We start from the raw sequence: 18453 nt of genomic DNA on the forward strand, positions 1-18453 counted from the left end.
CTCCTGGAGGACTGCAGCCACCATTTAATTGGACTGCTACCAATACCCTGACCCACAAGGTGTCAGGTCGTATCCTGACTCTGTCAGTGTTTTTTGGGTTTTTTTTTGTTTGTACTATTGCAGTTGTATTTTTAATTTTCCTAGTAAAAACCTGTTATTCCTACTCCCATATCTTTGACTGAGAGACTCCTAATTTCAAAATTATAATAATTCAGAGGGAGGGGAGTTTGCATTTTCCATTTCAAGGAAGGCTTCTGCCTTCCTTAGCAGACACTTTTCTTTTCAAACCAAGACAAGGTCTGATCATGAAAAGTTTACAAACTGTAGTGGCTTAATATCTTATAACTCATCTTCACCAAATGGCTGTCATAAGTCCATACCACTTCTAGTTCAGTGCCTTCAGCTCTTAGATAGCTGTAAGAGATGGAGAGATGCTGGTGAGTTGCTGTGTGAGCTACAGAAGTGCCCATAAGACAGCCAGGGTGGTTGTAGTGTCAGTTAAGTAGGCAGCACTGTTTCTGGAAAGGAACATTGCAGAGAACCTGAGAAAACAGCTCTCTTATCTGCTGAGAGTCAGATGTCAAGGGTTGTGCAATTTTGGAGCACTGTTTTGCAAGATCAGGTGAATCTCCAATGCTCTCCCTTGCTCCAGGCCCATGGCTGCTGTCAGGCAAAATACTCACCTTGCTGTCCTTCTGGACCCTGACTGATCGCATTAAGTCAACTATCCAAGGTGCATAGCTTTCTTCTGTGAAGTTGAATAACAAAAGGAGTTGATGGGGGCTCACTGCCCCAGCATGTTGGCAGTTCTGTCTCTTAACAGCCCGTGCCTCATGGCACTCATTTCTGCTTCAATATTTCCAAATATCAGCAATAGCAAGGTACATTTGTGCCTATCTGTGCTGGACCAGATTTGATTTTTTTGAGAGACAACACAAGACCTTCTCAAATGAATACTGCTGTACTGAGATAGGTTTACTACATTGAAGTTACATTGCAGTTGTCCCGATCTGCTAACGAGTTATTAGTGAATAAGTCAATGTTTGATTACTTTCAGGATATTTGAGATAAATGTTCTTAATCTGAAAAGCATGATTAATTTACTACTATTATGCACAAGCAATTTAAAATGTGGCTTTTTTGGTGAGCATTACTTTATTGACCATGGTAGAACAATAGATAAACATTTGTTGGAAAGAGGAGGTTTATTTATACAGAACAGCATGAACCAGCAGAGGAAACACAGAATACATTTCCTTTGAGTAATAGAAATGGATAGGTAAAGTGGGAAAATTTGTAAAAATCTTAGAAAAACATGGCACATCCTTTCCCTGATAGGGGTGGTTAGATGTTTAATGGCTTCTGCATACTGATGTGTTCTATGTGTGCCTGGGAAATAAAATAATTTCTGATGGAAAAATCTAGCACAGACGTTTTTACGGAATTGCCTTTTCAAATAAGTGCAGTTTCGGTGCATCAATGAAAGGAGAATAATATTTCTAAGCAATGTCTGATTAAGTATCCATCTGTGTCAGTAAGCATCACAACATTTTTCAGTGCTGTGTTCTCATTTAAGTAAAAAACTGGTCTTTCTCTAGCATCACCTCAAGATTACTTTTTCTAGTACTGTTACTAGAAAAGTGAGTGTCAAGAAAAGAATGTGATTTTTTCAGTATAGCCTCTTCCTCTCTCTGATCTATAAATTTCTCAAGTAGAACTAAATAAGGACATTAGTTTTTCTTTCTTTGAGACAAGGCTTTCCTTGGCATAAACATTTTCCCCTGAACTTTGTTCTTTCCTGCATCAAACTCTGAGTCACAGTAGACTTTTTTTCCACTGAGATAAAGACAAAGTTGTATTTTATTTACATACTAATACTCACTCAAATTTTTGATGTCTAAATAGCCAGCTCAGGGGACTTAAAGAGTACAAACCTCACCAGAGCAAGTATTTTTCCATGTATACAGAAACACGGGTTGATGTTGACCAGATGTAGTGTTGTGAGTTTACTAGTCCCTGTGCTGCCATCTCACTGAAAATATAATTCACTGATCACTGTATGAGGGATCAAACCAGCATGGTTTGAGTAGTGTGAAAAACGCCAATCACTTGTTTTAAAATTTTTTAAGTTGAATAGTAATAAAATGGTTATAAAATAGTAATACAAATTAGAGCAATAAGAATTTGGACAATCAGAGTTAGGACAATAAAGGACAATAAAAAAGCAAAGAATTGCGAATGTTCGGATGCTTTCCTCTGGAAAGCATGGATCGCTAACCAAGGATTAACTCTTAAAAGCAATAGCCTGTTGCATATTCATATATCTCATACATTATTCAAAATTTCTTTTCAAACAAAGGGTGTTTTCTGGTTATTGTCAGCTTCTCCCCTCATCTTGTAAATCAGTCATCTTTGTCCCCACCAAGTCTGGTTCTTCCCAACAAGGAGGCAATAATTCTTCTCTTTCGAATTTTAGTGTCTTGTTGCTGTTATCTCTGTGTGAAGAATTTCTTGAGCTAGTTAGAAAAAGTATCTTACATTGCATAGTTTCTATTTTAATATTATGTTATAGCCTATAACTATATTTAACACACTACTGAAAAGGATTAATACAGTATAACTTTCTAACATAACACATATAATATTCATTTTAATATTTAGGAAAACCCAATCATCTAATATGCATTTTCCACAAGCAGTTAAAGTTCCTATTTAATGATGAAAAAAGTCTTATAAAAACATTGTAATTAGACTGTTAGCAAGGTGGCAACATGTAGATGAAACATTTTTTTTTCTGCCTCATAGGCCAGAGAGATGGAAAAGCAAGTACAGGTGTTCTTATAGTCCCTTTGGAAGCTGCTATGTAGATGATATTTCCAAGTAGGATATTTGTGGAAAGTCTCTAGTTCATTTTGGCTGCCCTTTAGATTCTTGTCAAGCTCTCTTCTTTGTTCTCTGGGCTAAAAGGCTGAATAGTGCAGAAGCTGTTCTGCACTTATTAGTATGACTATTTAAATATATTCATTTTGGCCAGACTGGTACTCTTTTGATATATGTTTGAGCAACCAAATTTTTCCTTGCATGTGCATTTAAAAATTCTTAGAAAAGCTGGGAGTTGCTCTAGCAGGTACAATACAAATCCCACTGTGTATAACACTTGGTTAGTCATTCAGTCATCAAATCTGTGTTTTACTTACCCATGTAATAGAAGAATTATTCGATAATGAAGATTTGTGGGTGAAATAGATAGAAATAGTGATTTTATTACAGTATAGGGATATATTTGTGTCTCAACATGTGTACTCATTTGGGTTTGTTGATGTTGTGCTGTGACCTTGGAAATAAATTGGTACCTACATTAAATTGCACTTTCTGAGAATTCTTATTTTAAGTTGCTTTTAAGAGAGTTTTACTCAGTATTAACAAACTTTTCCTTTATATGTATGTTCTTGTATTTTCCGGTATGTATTTTATTCTTCTTTTTTTTTTTTTTTTTTTTTTGCAAGTAAAATGCTTTGCTGTGTGTTTGGGGTTTTTCTTTCTCATTTAGCAGATCTGAACTTATCTTTCTTTTGTTGTCTGAGATTAACTAACCTTTCTTAACACTGGTGTTTCTCTCCCATAAGTATTTTCATCATTGTCTTGCACTATACAGCATTTCATTCATTAGCCCAAAGGAAGCATGAATTCTCTTTTAATTTTCTTTAAAAATGAAGTTTCAAAGTGGGTTAGGGTGGGCAGGACAACACTGAGCTTTTCACGGCACCTTTTAGAATCGTGTAAGTAGCCTCATATTGTGCTGCAGATGGAGGGGGGGAAAACAGCATGCAGTTGCAAACATACAGTTACAGGAAGCTTGGGATGGATCAGGAATCTGATGAAGGATTGTCCAGGTACTGAAAAATCTTTCTGAGCCATCCATACTTTCTCAGGCTCTTCAAGTACTAATTGCCCTTGTCTGCAAAAATGCATTTTTTAAAAGCAGTAAATTAAAAATTCTACTGATTTTTCTCATCTACACTTTTTAAAGTGCTGTAAATTTATGATTTCTATACTTCTAAGCACATAATTTATTTGTTCCATACCATTCATCTGTAAGCAAATGTGTTGAATGAAAGATCTTTATTATATGTTAAATTACAAGTGGAAAGGGACTTCGGCAAGGGGGAATGGCTTCAAACTGACAGAGAGCAGGTTTAGATTAGATATTGGGAAGAAAGTTTTGACTGAGAGTGGTGAGGCACTTGGAACAGGTTGCCCAAGGAAGTCATTGATGTCCCATCTCTGGAAGTATTCAAGGCCACGATGGGATTTTGAGCAACTTGGTCTAGTGGAAGGTGTCTCTGCCCATGGCAGGGGGTTTAGAATGAGATGATCTTGAAGGTCCCTTCCAACCCAAACCGTTCTAGGATTCTATGAACATACTGTCTGTAACTGAAAGCAATGTCTTGTTTAGGTAATACTGTGAAGAGCAGGACTGAGTTATTTAGGTAAATTATTCTTCCTCTTCTGTTCTTGTTTAGGCTGCTGTATTGCTGAAGACCTTATCTAGTTCACCCAATCTTCCAGACCATGTGCTCCATGCTTTGAGACTAGGAGGACCTTAGTGTTCTGAAATGAAGATGGAGACAGTGGGAAAAGCAGAACTTGTTGATTCAGTTCCACCAAAGACTTCTGAAAAGCAAGAAACTGCTCCTGATGAACATGGACCTATAGAACTTGAGACACAAACTCAGAAAGACAACATGCGTGCTGCAGCAGACTCAGTGGTGCTTTCTTCAATGCCTTGCTTACTGATGGAACTGAGGCGAGACTCTTCAGAGTCTCAGTTGGCATTTACAGAGAGCGATAGGCCAATGGGTGGTCGAGTTTATGAGAGTGACTCTTCTAATCACTGCATGCTTTCCCCTTCCTCCAGCGGGCATTTGGCTGACTCAGACACGTCTTCTGCAGAAGAGAATGAGCCCTGTCAAGCTGCAGGTACTGTAGAGGGAGACCTTTCTGCGGTGTCTGGGGCTGCAGTTGGGAGGAAATCCAGGAGATCCAGGTCTGAAAGTGAAACTTCAACAATGGCTGCCAAGAAAAACCGACAGTCTAGTGATAAGCAGAATGGTCGAGCTACCAAGGTAAAAGGTCACAGAAGTCAAAAGCACAAAGAAAGAATCCGTCTCTTGAGACAGAAGCGGGAGGCAGCTGCTCGCAAGAAGTACAACCTGCTTCAGGACAGCAGTACCAGCGACAGTGACCTGACGTGTGACTCAAGCACAAGCTCATCAGATGATGATGAAGAGGTTTCAGGGACCAGCAAGACAATCACTGCAGAGATACCAGGTAGAGGATGTTTTTTAAACTGAACTGTAACACATCTGACATAATTTTTCAGCTGTCATGCTAAATTAGATGAGTCACACTTGAGAAAAAACAGGAGAACTGCAGCTCTGTGTAAATTTGAAGACTGCAGTGTATTAAGACATGAGCAAATGTCCTGAGGTTTCAGATCACTTTTGCACACCAACAAAGCATAGAAATGGTAAATTGGAGGAAGGACTATCTTTGAATTCTGGAATTTTTAGATATTTTCATTTATAAGCCTAGATAAGCTCTTGTTAGTGCTGTCAAATCCCATTAGATGGTGATAATCTAATAAATGCATTCTGAAGATAAATAGCCAGCTTTGCTTTAATATCTCAAGACCACAGACTGGCAGCTGTGTTAAAAATAATGCAGCATACCTCTTGCCTGTATTACAGTAAGGCCCTGTTCATTACTGCACTGTCCTTTCAGCTCTATGTTTCAGTGCATGACAAACCTGCTTAGCCTTATTGTAAGTTCTTGCAGATTGCAGCTGGTCACCTATTTTAGGATATAAATATGAATTTGTTTACTCAGGTGCCCAAGCTATATCCACACCTAAATTTTCAACATCTTAGACAAAGCTGTTACCATTTTCCTATGTCCTAAGGATCTATAATTTCTATATTTTTAATTTTCTGACACATCTGTGTTAAGATTATAGGCAGCAAATTATAGGGGCCTTCTCATCATTTTATTAGCAAAAGAAACATTAATTCTTCAAGTTTTTTGTCTGCTGAGTCTTTGTTATCAGCTCAAGTGCTGTGGCCAGGATTTTGTGTGAAAAACTATTTCAGCATATTATACCACAGAACCATCATCATACGGCAATCAAAAATAAAATTACATAAAAAGAAACTTTTTGGCTTGCCAATTTTTACTAGATTACATGCTTTTATGCCTCTTGTGTTAGAAGTTGGGTGTTGCGGCTTTTTTGAGATAAATATCAGCTTGCATAGGGCAAGAAGATTTAAAGGAAAACTGCAATAATTAGTCTTGAGTTGCTGAACTAATGCTTGCTAGATGAATTAAAATATTTGCAGCAGATTTTGCAAATAACTCTTTTAACTGACTTGGTTATGGTGAATAATTCTGTCATCATGAGAACTGGGATTTTTCCCACATATTGCTAGGAAGCAGGTTGCAAAAAGTAAATGTTTATTATTAGAAAGTCTGTGAAAGGCATAGTCTATAATTATTGTGTAGTAAACTCTTAATAGAGATCTAAAAATATTTGCCAATTTAATAGTTACTCAGACTTCTAGCTTTTATAATTTTATGCCTTTTTCTTTGCTATATTTATACTTTACTGGGCAATTAAAGCCTCATTTAAAGCCTGTTGAAGAAGACTACTTCATTGAGTTTTGGGACAGGTTTTTCCCCACCTCACAAACCCCACCAAACTTACACAATAAGTCTCCCAGGTTATATTCTTTTTTTTTTTTTTTAAGTCATTAAAGGATCTTGTGACCCAGGAAGGCACCACAGGGTATTTTCACATCTGCTTAGATTTCTGACTTCCATTGCAGAGACCTGAAACCACTCTAGTGTCACTAGGCTCTTCTGTATTTGAGTTCTTGGTCTTAACCATGAGATGTTTGCAGTGAAGAGGTCCCATTGCAGTACACAGAAAAACTTGATTATTTAATGATGATTATACTAAGGCCCAGTTTTGCCTGTGATGCAAGATATGAGAGTGCACAAACAATCCTGAGGAACAATGATGCTTATTCATAGCACATATCATTTGCTTTATGCTAAATTCCACTTATGACATTCAAATGTTTGAGCTGTCCTTTTGCTGCAATTAGGTGCAATATGTACCTGCCACATTGTGGTTTTCCTTTAAATAGAAATGACTTTGGTTTGTGGGAAATGTTTTCCAAGTACAAGTGAAAAACATTCTCTATAGACATAAGGACAAGGTTGGCCAAAAATGCATCCTATGCTACTTGTGGTTAATGAAATATTGCGGTCTTAACAGATGCAGTAGAGTTGTGAGTGTGAGTAGGACTTGTAGCTCTCCATTGCAGTGGTAGTTTCACATGCCATTTGCAATCCCTCTTATTGGAACTGGCAAAGTACTTAAATTCTTTTTCTTGACTACAAAGCTGCTTTAGTGCACTTGGTATTACACTGTGAATTGCTTAAAAATTTAGGGAAGGAACACATAGAAATTATTATAAGAGATCAAAAAGCATTACTGGAAATTCAGGGCATGAGTGTCGTCTGCACGCAAGTTTAAAGAGGTTTAACTTGATGCTTGAACTTGAGTATCAGGACATAAGCATGAAAAACCTTTTGCAGTTACTTTTGAAAAAGTCTGTATGCATTGATGCAGAAGAGTCTTACAGGTAGTCTGTGTTCCCCTCAGTTTTAGTGTATTTGGACATTTCAGCTGTAGTGCTGGTTACTGTCTCAACATCGCTTATTATTTGGACTGATTTTCAACCACTCTGAAAAATAGCTTTGCCAACAGAGATGCTCTAAAATTTTTAGTGACAGTTAATGGGACCTTCATGTATGAAGGTTATGCATACTCTGGCTCTTAACCTTCTCTCAGTGTATGTATTGTAACAGCCAACAGTTTGCTTGTGTGTGGTCTGAAAATTGAAGTGCCACATTTGAGAATACAGTAGTCTTTCATGTTATGTAACTAAATTTTGTCCATTTAAATAGCATGGGTTTGGCTAAACTAGTAAGGTAAGGAAAATGTTTAGTGAATACATAATGCCATTAAGTTACAAACAGAGCAGTTATGCTGTAGAGAGTCAGTTCTCTCTGCTGAACTCAAATGTCCTGTGCATTAAAATACTGTCAGGCTTGGTTTTCTTCTCAAGAAAGATTGAAGAGTAAAGAGTTGAGATCTTACTGGTGATGCTTCAATACAAGTATTGTGAGGTCCATAGGACCTAAGCACAATATAAGTAAGTTATTTTATTCTGGATGCTTTCTGTGGTGTTAATTTACACCTGAAAATACAGGTTCAATCTAAACTTCAATGATGCTACTGAGAATCTTCTCACTGAACTGAGCAGTCATAATCTCAGACTCTTTAATTCAAGGGAATGCCAGGATGTTTGAGTTACTGCAGACGAAGAGCAATTTCTTATCTTTTAATGACTGAGCCTCTCTGTTGGCATATAAGATTTTGCCATTCTTAAACACTAGATAGCATTCACAGCCTAAGAGGATGATCTTTAAATCCTTGAATAGGTTCTGCTAGATCTGCTGCTGTTGAAAGTTTTTCCTTTAAACAATTTTGAATTTGACCATACAAATTAACTCTGAATGAAATTGGCATGAGAGCAAGTTGGGGAATCAATATTTATTTCTATGCAAACACTTTTTTTTGAAAGAACAAAAAGGTTTTTAAAAATTCAAGTATAATAGAAAAATATTGGCATTTCACCATTATTGTGCTTTTTACAGCTCAGAAAACTCTGAAGTGAAAGAAGGGTGACTCATGTTTCAGGCTTTCAGAAGAATCGGTTGAAAAGTTTGAGTGTTGACATTGAAAATGTGTTGCAGCTCACTTTGTTAAAAAAAAAAAGGGGAAAAAAATTATTTTTTTTTAATATTAAGAAATCCAAAGGGGAGGGCACAGTGTGTATGTATGAGGGACTCTCAAGCAGGTTACTTCCTCTCAAGAACTGTACATAGACCTTGGAAAAAGCATCTTGCAAGGGATAAATTTGGTTCAAGTAACTCAGGATGACGCTTATAAGAACAGGGAGGAAAAAAGAATTCGTTAAGGAGGATTTGCTGTAAAATACTCATTTGCAAATGTCAGTAAGCATAACAACATGGAGGAATACACCATTGCTAGTTAGAATGAAGATGTAACATATCTCCTTAAATTGTTGTCTTGTCAGAATTCCCATATTAAATAACTGTAGATTTGGTTATTATTTAGATGATACTTAATAGATCACATAGCGTCGATGCATTTCTTGAGTGCTGTTTTGCAGGAGGTAGTGTTTTGCGGAGATAAACAAAACTCCTCAACTTTTGTGAAAGTTGTAAAGCCGGTATGTTTATTACAGCTCTGGACGCATGTGGGAATCGTTCCCCTAAAATGCAATGACATGTGTACCTCTGGGAACTCTAGATCCCTTTTTATCCTTTGCTCGAATCCATACGCATGCAATTTCACAATAGGTTCATACATATTCATTTTTACAAATTTCACATGACATTTGCCCTTAGTTCTTCTTTATCAGAAAGAATTCCTAGGTCAGGTTGACCTGCTCTCACAGCAGTTTCTCTGTCTCTCTCTGTCTCCCTCCCCTTATCTCTGTCCTTCACTGAAGCAGTTTCTCTGATCCTAGGCTTTTTATGAGAACAGGCAGTCAGACTAAATAGCTATGTTTTCAAACTACATACTTAACTCAAAGATGTACATTTCACCTAAATCAAAATGGACTTCTACTCTGGAGAATTTCTACTCTGTCTCAGTAGTTTTGAAAATAAGCTATGAATCTTGGCTTCTGACCCCTTTTGTAATTGCAAATTTCTCTGTGTTTTAACTTGGCATAATTAAAAAAAAAAACTATAGAGTTGTAAGTATACAGATAGCAAAGAGACCAGTTAGATAAATGCTAATATTTTTAATATAAAATGCATTTTAATTAGGCTTGATTTTTTTTTTAATGCTGAAAGCCACAAATAAAGAAAAGATTGAATAAGGCTTGTTATAAGACCTGCAAGGGGAGCATATGAAACACTGATTTGCTGCTACTGTATATTGTAGATGTACTATGAATGATGCCTTTTGAAAATAGTATTGTAGGGTACTATATATTTCAATACCTAGTTTCTTAAGTTTGCAAAACATTTTTAATAACTTTGACCATGATAGTTCATTCTTAACTTTAAAAACCTGGCTAGGTTGTCTCACATGCCATCATCAATAGTTTTATTTAAATTGCAATTAAAACTTACTCAATGTTACTCAGAGGTGTCTGTTCATAAGCCTGTGGATATCAGAAAGACTGTCATTTAGTTATTTGATTTTAGGATAAGATCCCTGAGTAAAGATGATCAGTATCATATTGGATGTTCAATACTAGGAGTATATGAATGGAATGAATATTTTTTTTCAGGGAGGAAAAAGACATTGAATATATAAAAGGAACCACATTTTAGGAAAAAGGTACCATTTTATGTAATTATTTTAGTAAAAATGCAGTCAGAGGAATGTTAATTAGTTACTATAAAGTCTATATTTATTTTTGAGTAGAAGACATGAATGCTAAATTTCCAGCTTCTCTGATAGGTAAACAGATGAGGGTTTAATAGAATATTTTTAGCCTCTGATGGGTAGTGTTGCTGCTGCTCGGAAAAAAGATGATAATCCTGGGCTTTGTTTATCTGTTACTGAAGGTCTTATATATACCTCATTTATATAGCTCCAAAAAAAGAATGTGTTGTTAAACAATACTGTAATTTAATGTACACACTGAAATCCGAAAAAAAGATTTAGTGCCTTATATTTTTATTAGTAAATATTTGGTTAGGTTGTGCAATGATTTCTCTCATTTTTAGGATATTTTCTATTATTCTTAAGCTAGAGGATCCCACAAGTTTCATATTTACATATTAAATTGTCAGGTTCTGTAGCTGCTTTGTGTATTTTAATGTGATGCTTGTCTTGTTTCAGAATTACCTTAGGTAATGTTTGTGTGTTTGGATGGCATGCACATATAGTTTATTATTCCTCAAACAGGTACAAAGTCTCTGGATTTTTTTGGTTTTATTGCTTCCTAGATGATTCCTCTAAACATAAAAATATAGATACTGCTGCCTTTTGTTATTGATATGTAGAGTAAGGTAATAAGGATGGCCTTTTCTTCTTGCTGCTAAAGTTCTTTCTGATAATCCCAAAGCCAGTCATTTTAACCATCATTTTGATGGACAGAAGGAAGGAGAACAATTTCCTTCAAACTATGCCCTGTTTTCTGCCTTGCCTAGGATTAATGCTAGGAATGCTGCACAGCTGGTGGCTCATGTGAGGAAAGGCACATTTCTAGTTGTTGTGAGGTTGATCACTCCTACATGTCATGTGTATTAACCCTGTGATGGACCTGTGTCCATCAGACCTAACAGAGGTTGCTTTTACCTCATATATTAGCATAGCATTCACTTATCTTTTCATGCTTGTGTGTTTTTATTTTCTTCATTGGTGTTTGTGTTTTCCAAAATTAGACCAAGAGCTTTGGGCTTAGCTACTTTGGATGCTGCTGTCACTATATCAGCCTTTATCTCTCTCTCATGTAGAATTTTGTCTGTGTTTAACAGTCTGTTATAAAAGGGTTCAAGTATCTAAGTACAATATGCATAATTATTCACATTTAAAGTTAATAGTATTTTGGATCACAGCTTAACAGAACTAAACATGTTATGATGTTTTTTGCCACCTTCAGTTGAATTAAAAACAGAAATTGCAAGGGAATTGGACTAATTTAGTTAATTTTTAAAATAAAACCTTTGACAGAATTGTCTGAGAATTCTAGAATAAGAATAATTTTGAAGCCAAAATGTCTATTATAACCACAGTGGGTGTAAATTATTTTTTTTTACAGTAATACTGGGAGCTGATATTTGCTAATTCCTCCCCAATTGTCATATCTAAGAGACAGCATTAGAAAAGTTGTTTTCTTGACCTAGCATGCCTTAATAAGCAATAATATGTTCTTACTTAATGATATCTTATCAAATGGCCTCAATGTCTTTAAAGCTGGCTTCAGTCGTCCTGGGGGATCTGGAGAAACGACCAGGGAAATTCCAGGATTGCTTGACAGGGGCACCACGTGGGATAGGAACTGCATAGGCAATGTCCTGGAAGAGGCCATGAACTGCTTTGCCAAGATGCAGAGGCAGACGTGATGGTGTTCACAGGGGTTTTCAGATGAGGGAAGAGACGAGGATTTGACTCCATATTTCATAAGGCTTGATATATTATTTTATGATATATATTACATTAAAACTATACTAAAAGAACAGAAGAAAAGGTTTAATCTCAGATGGCTAGCTAAGCTAAGAATAGAAAAGAAAAGAAGAATGATAACAAAGGTTTGTGGCTTGGACACTGTGTCCAAGCCAGCTGGGCTGTGACTGGCCATTAATTCCAAACATTCACATGAGACCAATCTCAGACCCGCCTGTTGCATTCCACAGCAGCAGATAACCATTGTTTACATTTTGTTCCTGAGGCCTCCCAGCTTCTCAGGAGGAAAAAACCCCAAGGAAGGATTTTCATAAAAAGATGTCTGCGACAAGACAGAGGAGAAATTTCGCATGTGGATAGAAAAGCTTACTCGTCTTGACATGGACAAAGAAAGCAAGCAACAACTGGAGCCCAGAGAACCTAAAATTCAACTAGTTGTCCAAAGAACCCCCCCTACCACACAGTCAGGGACTTTCATACAGATGCCTGATAGCCAAGTACTTTCACAGCAGTTGTTTAATTTTTACATGGGCTATCAAAATGTCAGTGCTACGTTAGAGTTTCCTGTGATTTTTAATAACAGTTTTCTACCTATCTTTTCAGAGAATGGGAATATTGCAGAGCCTGATCTGAATGAATAATAAACTGAAAAAAAAAATCTCATCTTTGCAATTTTGATGTTACTTTGGATTATGCTAAAAACAAGGTTTCCTTTTCTCTCCATATGTTTGTTTTGTTTTCTCTTTTGGGTTTTAATATCATGGTGGTTTTTTTTTTGTTTTTCATTTTATAGCGAATATATATGTTGTTTATGCATGTGTCAGCACACACATATAAACACCTTTAAAGATTTGTAGGGGAAACTACCCTAAGCTTTCATCACCAAACTTGAGAAAATATAACTTAAAATCCTTGTTTAGATAACCCAAAATCAGTAGAGCTATGTTTGCTACAGTAGGAACATTCATCCAGATGCTCTTTTTGCATGTTAAAACATTTATATAAGTACCAGACTAGATACAAACTCATAGCATTTTCTTAACTATGTTTACTTCTGAGTTTTTCAGCTTGAACATGTCATACATTAGTGTTCTTTTTCATTTTAGGCAAAAATAATAAATAAGCTTACCTTTAAGATTTAGCTATACATAACAAATGTGCGCAACTGATTTTTTTTGTCTCCCAATAAGTGGTTAATTTTCTGTCTAGAGTTTTTATTAATGTCTCTGCTGTGTTGCACATGGCATATTTATGGAAGCAGCTGTCTTATATTGTGTGCACAAATAGGCACATGTACAAATATATATATATGTTTGGTTTGGGTGGAAGTAATCTCTCATTTTAGGTGTTTAATTTGCTGCTCCCTGGATCTCCTGAATCAATGAGAAGAGAGAAGCACCTACAGAGGACACCTTCTGGCAGTCTTTCTCTTGTATTAGTTGTCTAAACCTTCCTTATCAACAGTTTAGAATAGATAACTTCTGACTGCAATGAGGTGAGATAAATTACACCCAACTGCATGTGCATGCATGACCTGTGTCCACAAATGACTTCTGCTTTCTTTCTGTTTATGCAATCAAACTGCATTCTTCATGATGGAATAAAAATAGTCTTGTCAGTCCCTAAGATAAGCAGCTGTCAATGGATGGATTGAGCCTTAACACAGGATGTTAGAGGAAGGCCTGACAGTCAGGTAAATAAACTGCAGTGGTCTGGAGATTGCTGCTCTGGGTCAGACAGCAAGAGCTTCTTCTGAATCATGTTTGAATGCTACTGAAATAATTATTTGTTTGTGATGGGGAATGCCAGAACATTAGTTTCATTTAATGAATGCAAAAACTTGCTATTGTATGGATCTTTTTATACTATTAGTTATCCTGAATAGACAGGCTTGAAACTGTGATATTTAAAGTTGGATTAATTTAAACTATATATTAGAATTCTCTATTTAATTTTTAATATTATGACTATACACTGGAATTTTACTGGTTACCTTTCCATTGAGACCTATCTTCATGTCAAATAACTTCTCTGTAGCTGCCAAAAATGTATATTTTTCGTCAGTTAAACTTGCTTAAAGTTTCTAATGCAAATTAAATCAGAATTTTAGTAATGGAAATTGAAAGTCTTTATAGAAATAGTTTAAGTAAAGAGAATGCTATATGTCTCCATAAGCTCTGTTATTTTGCTTTTTGAAAGAGACATTTTTTTCCTAATTATTTTAGTGTAATTCCTTTTCTTTCTATGGGAAATATCCACTGTATCTTCTGTAAATCTGATTTTTAATTTTTTTAAATTTCCCTGAAGTCAGTGGGAGTTTTTTCATCAATTTTTATTGGGGTTTGGATCAAACATGTAACAGAAACCCAAGAATTTTTTTTTTAAATCAGTATAATAACACTGGTGGTTTTACATTATTCTTGGCCTAGACTTACTTTTATTTTAAGTATATGATGCCTTCATTAAAAAAATTAGATTAGAGAGCTGTATTATTTTCAGAGTAACTGTTTGAAAGATTCTGCAGGAGATCATTTTAAGTACTGGAATGATTTCTTGCCAGATTACCTTCATGTATAATTTTGATAAAGATTTTGATATGAGTTTCTATCTTGGTTTGAAAAGACAGGTGAGGCAGTAGCCTCCCCTGAAATGGAAAATGTAAAACCCCTCCCTCCAAATTGTTATAATTTTGAAATTAAGGGGCTCTCAGGCAAAGATATGGAAGTAGGAATAACAGTTCTCTATTAGAGAAGAAAATAAAAAAATAAAATAAACAATGCAGTAATACAAAACAACACTGATATAGTCAGAATACAACCTGACACCCTGTGGGTCAGGATGTTGGTAGCAGTCCAGTTGAAATGGTGGCTGCAGTCCTCCTGGAGTGACAGATGTGGTTCTGTTGAAGCAGTGATCCTGTAGAAGGGTGTAGTCTTTCTCTGAGGAGCCAGTGGTGATGTAGATGGGCCTTGTCTTCCTGTGGGAATCCAGTGGAGAAGGTTGCCCTGGTGTCCCAAAATCTCAGATTATATCCAGTTAGGAATGCTTGGCTCCTCCCCCTGGGTGGAGCATCTCACAATGGGATGGTGTAATTTTTATCAGACATGCAGTGATACTCAATGGCCCATTAACAGAAGATATTTCCCAGAGGAAGGATTGGTTTGTGGAAAAGATAATGAAAACTGCCCAATTAGCAGAAAATAACTGCACCACCTCTAACAGATGGCCAATAGAATACACACTTATCTTACAATCCAGGACAGCTTGTTAGAAAAATCCCTTATCTGAAATTGTGTGCATTTCAGGTAAAAGTTAAACAAGTTATTCTATGTTTGATTGTAATTTAATAAACTTGTTCTCATCTCTTTAGCATTTAATATCCTTCAGGGTAGATTATTTGCTGATATATATGGAAAAAATAAATCAAATGCTTATGGTGTTCAAAGATTAAATATATATATATATATATATACCTTTATGATGATGATAAGAGCAGCATATTTTAAAGCATGACAACTTCACAAGTGTTCCCATGCATGTAGAACCACTTTTTTGCTGTGACTGCTTTCTTTCAATGTGTAAGAGTCCCTGTACTGGCTTAAGAATGGTATTCTCCAATTTAGTGTTCACACTGAAACCACTCCTAACTACTTGCCGCTTGCTCACAGAGAATTGGAGGCACAAAAGGTAAAGATCATGGGTTAACAACAATTTCCTGGAAACAGCAATGAGATAAGAAAAGAAACAGTAACAGCTAATAACAAAAGTGTACAAGAGAGGCAAGTAATTCACTGTGCAAATGCTCACCACTGTACCACCAACAGAGCCTGACAACATGCAACTGCTGCCACATTACCTCAAATCAAAAGGGACCCCTTTCCCCATTCCCAAAAAAACTTGTGTGAAGGAGTATGGAATAACCTCCTGGTCCTAGCTATGACCCATCCTGGCTACTGTAAAAATTAACCCTGCCCTGGACAGAACCAGGACATTATCCAGTACTTATTCTACACCATCTATGTTATGCCCAGATCCTACACCTTACGACTATATACATATGCACACATGTATATAGTCAATGGCTGTTCCCTCCAAGATGTTTGTTGAGTTTATTTAGTCCATGACTGTGGGTTCTATCCATCCTAGATGTCTTTGTGGGCAGAAGGGCTTGTGAGTTGTTAGCTGGTTACTGTATCACGAGCTCATGACTGGTGTATCTGGAGCAGTCCCTCCCCATTGTCCATGGTAGTTATGGCATACAGTGGCAGTGTCATTACTCAACTAATATTATACAGTTCAACATTGGTGACTGTTCTCACCCAAAAATCAAATCCCCTTAAGATATACATTGTGTTTCCCTGTCCCTCTGCATTACCCACCCAGACCCTCGAGCAAAAACAATCCCACAGATGGGTTTGCCTTTGCTTGAGGCAGGACTAATCCAAACTGTCTTTCCTAACACATTCCTCATATATACCATGGGGACTTTATCCCCTCCTATGGCACGTGGTGGTTTTGATTGGGCAGGGCCAGCTCAATTGGCAACACCTCTAGTGTTAACTGACCAGGTGGCCTTTGCTATATGTAGATCCCAATGTTTGAAGGTTCCCTCACCCATTGCTTTCAGTGTGGTTTTTAACAGTCCATTGTACTGTTCAGTTTTCCCAGAGGCTGGTGCATGATAGGGAATATGATACACCCACTCAATCCTGTGCTTTCTGGCCCAGGTGTTTATGAAGCTATTTTTGAAATGAGTCCCATCATACAACTCAGTTATTTCTGGGGTGCTATGTCACTGTAGGACTTGCATTTCAAGGCCCAAGATGGTGTTTCGGGCAGTTGTGTGAGTCACAGGATGTGTGTCCAGCCATCCAGTGTTTGTTTCCAACAATGTAAGCACATAGTGCTTGCCTTGGCAGGTTTGTGGGAGTGTGATATAATGAATCTGACAGGCTTCCCCATATTTATATTTTAACTATTGTCCCCCCCATACCACAGAGGCTATACCTGCTTGGCCTGCTTGATTGCAGTGCGTTTTACAGTTATGGATAACCTGGGAGATAGTCTCCATGGTTAAGTCCACCCCTTGGTCACAAGCCCACCTGTATGTTACATCTCTTCCCTGATGACCTGAGGAGTCATGGGCCCACTGAGCCAGAAATAATTCAACTTTATGGTGCCAGTCCAGATCTACCTGAGACAGATTCTTGGCAGCTGGATCTACCGGTCTGTTGTTGGGATGCTCCTCATTAGCCCAACCCTTAGGTACGTGTGCATCCACATTATGGACTTTGACAGCCAACTTCTCTACCCAGGCAGTGATCTCTTGCCACAATTCAGCAGCCCAGATGGGTTTTCTTCTGCACTGACTATTGGTCTTTTTCCATCGGTCCACCCACCCCAACAGAGCATTTGATACCATCAACAAGTCAGTGCAGAGATGTAGTGTTGACCATTTCACTCATTCAGCTGGAGCCAGCTGGATATCTTTCAGCTCTGCAACCTGACCTGATCTGGCTTTGGGACAGTTTGTGATGATCTCCAAGATCCCAAGGCAGTTAGGATTTCCTATCTGAGATTACTGTGTGATCAGTGATCCACTTAATTCACAAAGCACCAGTGGCATGATGTGTTGAAGGGGCTTCCCCTTTAAACACCCAGCCCAGCACTGCCAGTCAGGGTGCCAGGGGGAGCTGTACTTTGGTGTCAATCACTTCTGAAGCAGTGTGAACTCCTTCATAAACTGCCAGTATCTCTTTTTCAGCTGGGGTTTAACAGGCCTTGGATTCATTGTATCCCTGACTCCAGAATCTGAGGCCATGTTCAAGTCTCCCTGGGTACTTCTTTTCAGAGACTCCAGGAAGGACCATTCTTCCCAGCTGTGGAGTAAAGCATGTGCCTCACACCCTGTCCTGACTGGCCCAAGGGCTACTGCATGAACAATTTCCTGTTTAATTTGTCCAAAAGCTTGTTGCTGTTCAGGATCCCACTTGCAATCATTCTTATTCTGGGTCACATGATAGACAGGTCTGTTCTTACTGAAGTTCCAGCATGTCCAGCACAGCGGCACTCAGTGATGGTGTGACTTTGATCAGGCCACGATAGTCCACTGTCAGCCTCCACTCTCCATTGTACTTATGCGCTGGCCATAT

General features: G+C 37.4%; 1 protein-coding gene across 4 annotated transcripts in view; it reads left to right on the forward strand.

Moving 5' to 3' along the window:
- Positions 1–18453, forward strand: part of LOC141725190 (protein ARK2N-like) — a 109487-nt gene that overhangs the window by 22024 nt on the left and 69010 nt on the right. For all 4 annotated transcript variants that reach the window (XM_074532063.1, XM_074532062.1, XM_074532065.1 and 1 more), the window contains exon 3: positions 4524–5331. In XM_074532063.1, the coding sequence (XP_074388164.1) occupies positions 4617–5331 (715 nt within the window). In that variant the 5' untranslated portion in view covers positions 4524–4616. The remainder of the gene's footprint in view (positions 1–4523; positions 5332–18453) is intronic.

This window comes from Zonotrichia albicollis, chromosome W (genome assembly GCF_047830755.1).
Source record: "Zonotrichia albicollis isolate bZonAlb1 chromosome W, bZonAlb1.hap1, whole genome shotgun sequence".
Taxonomy (NCBI): domain Eukaryota; kingdom Metazoa; phylum Chordata; class Aves; order Passeriformes; family Passerellidae; genus Zonotrichia; species Zonotrichia albicollis.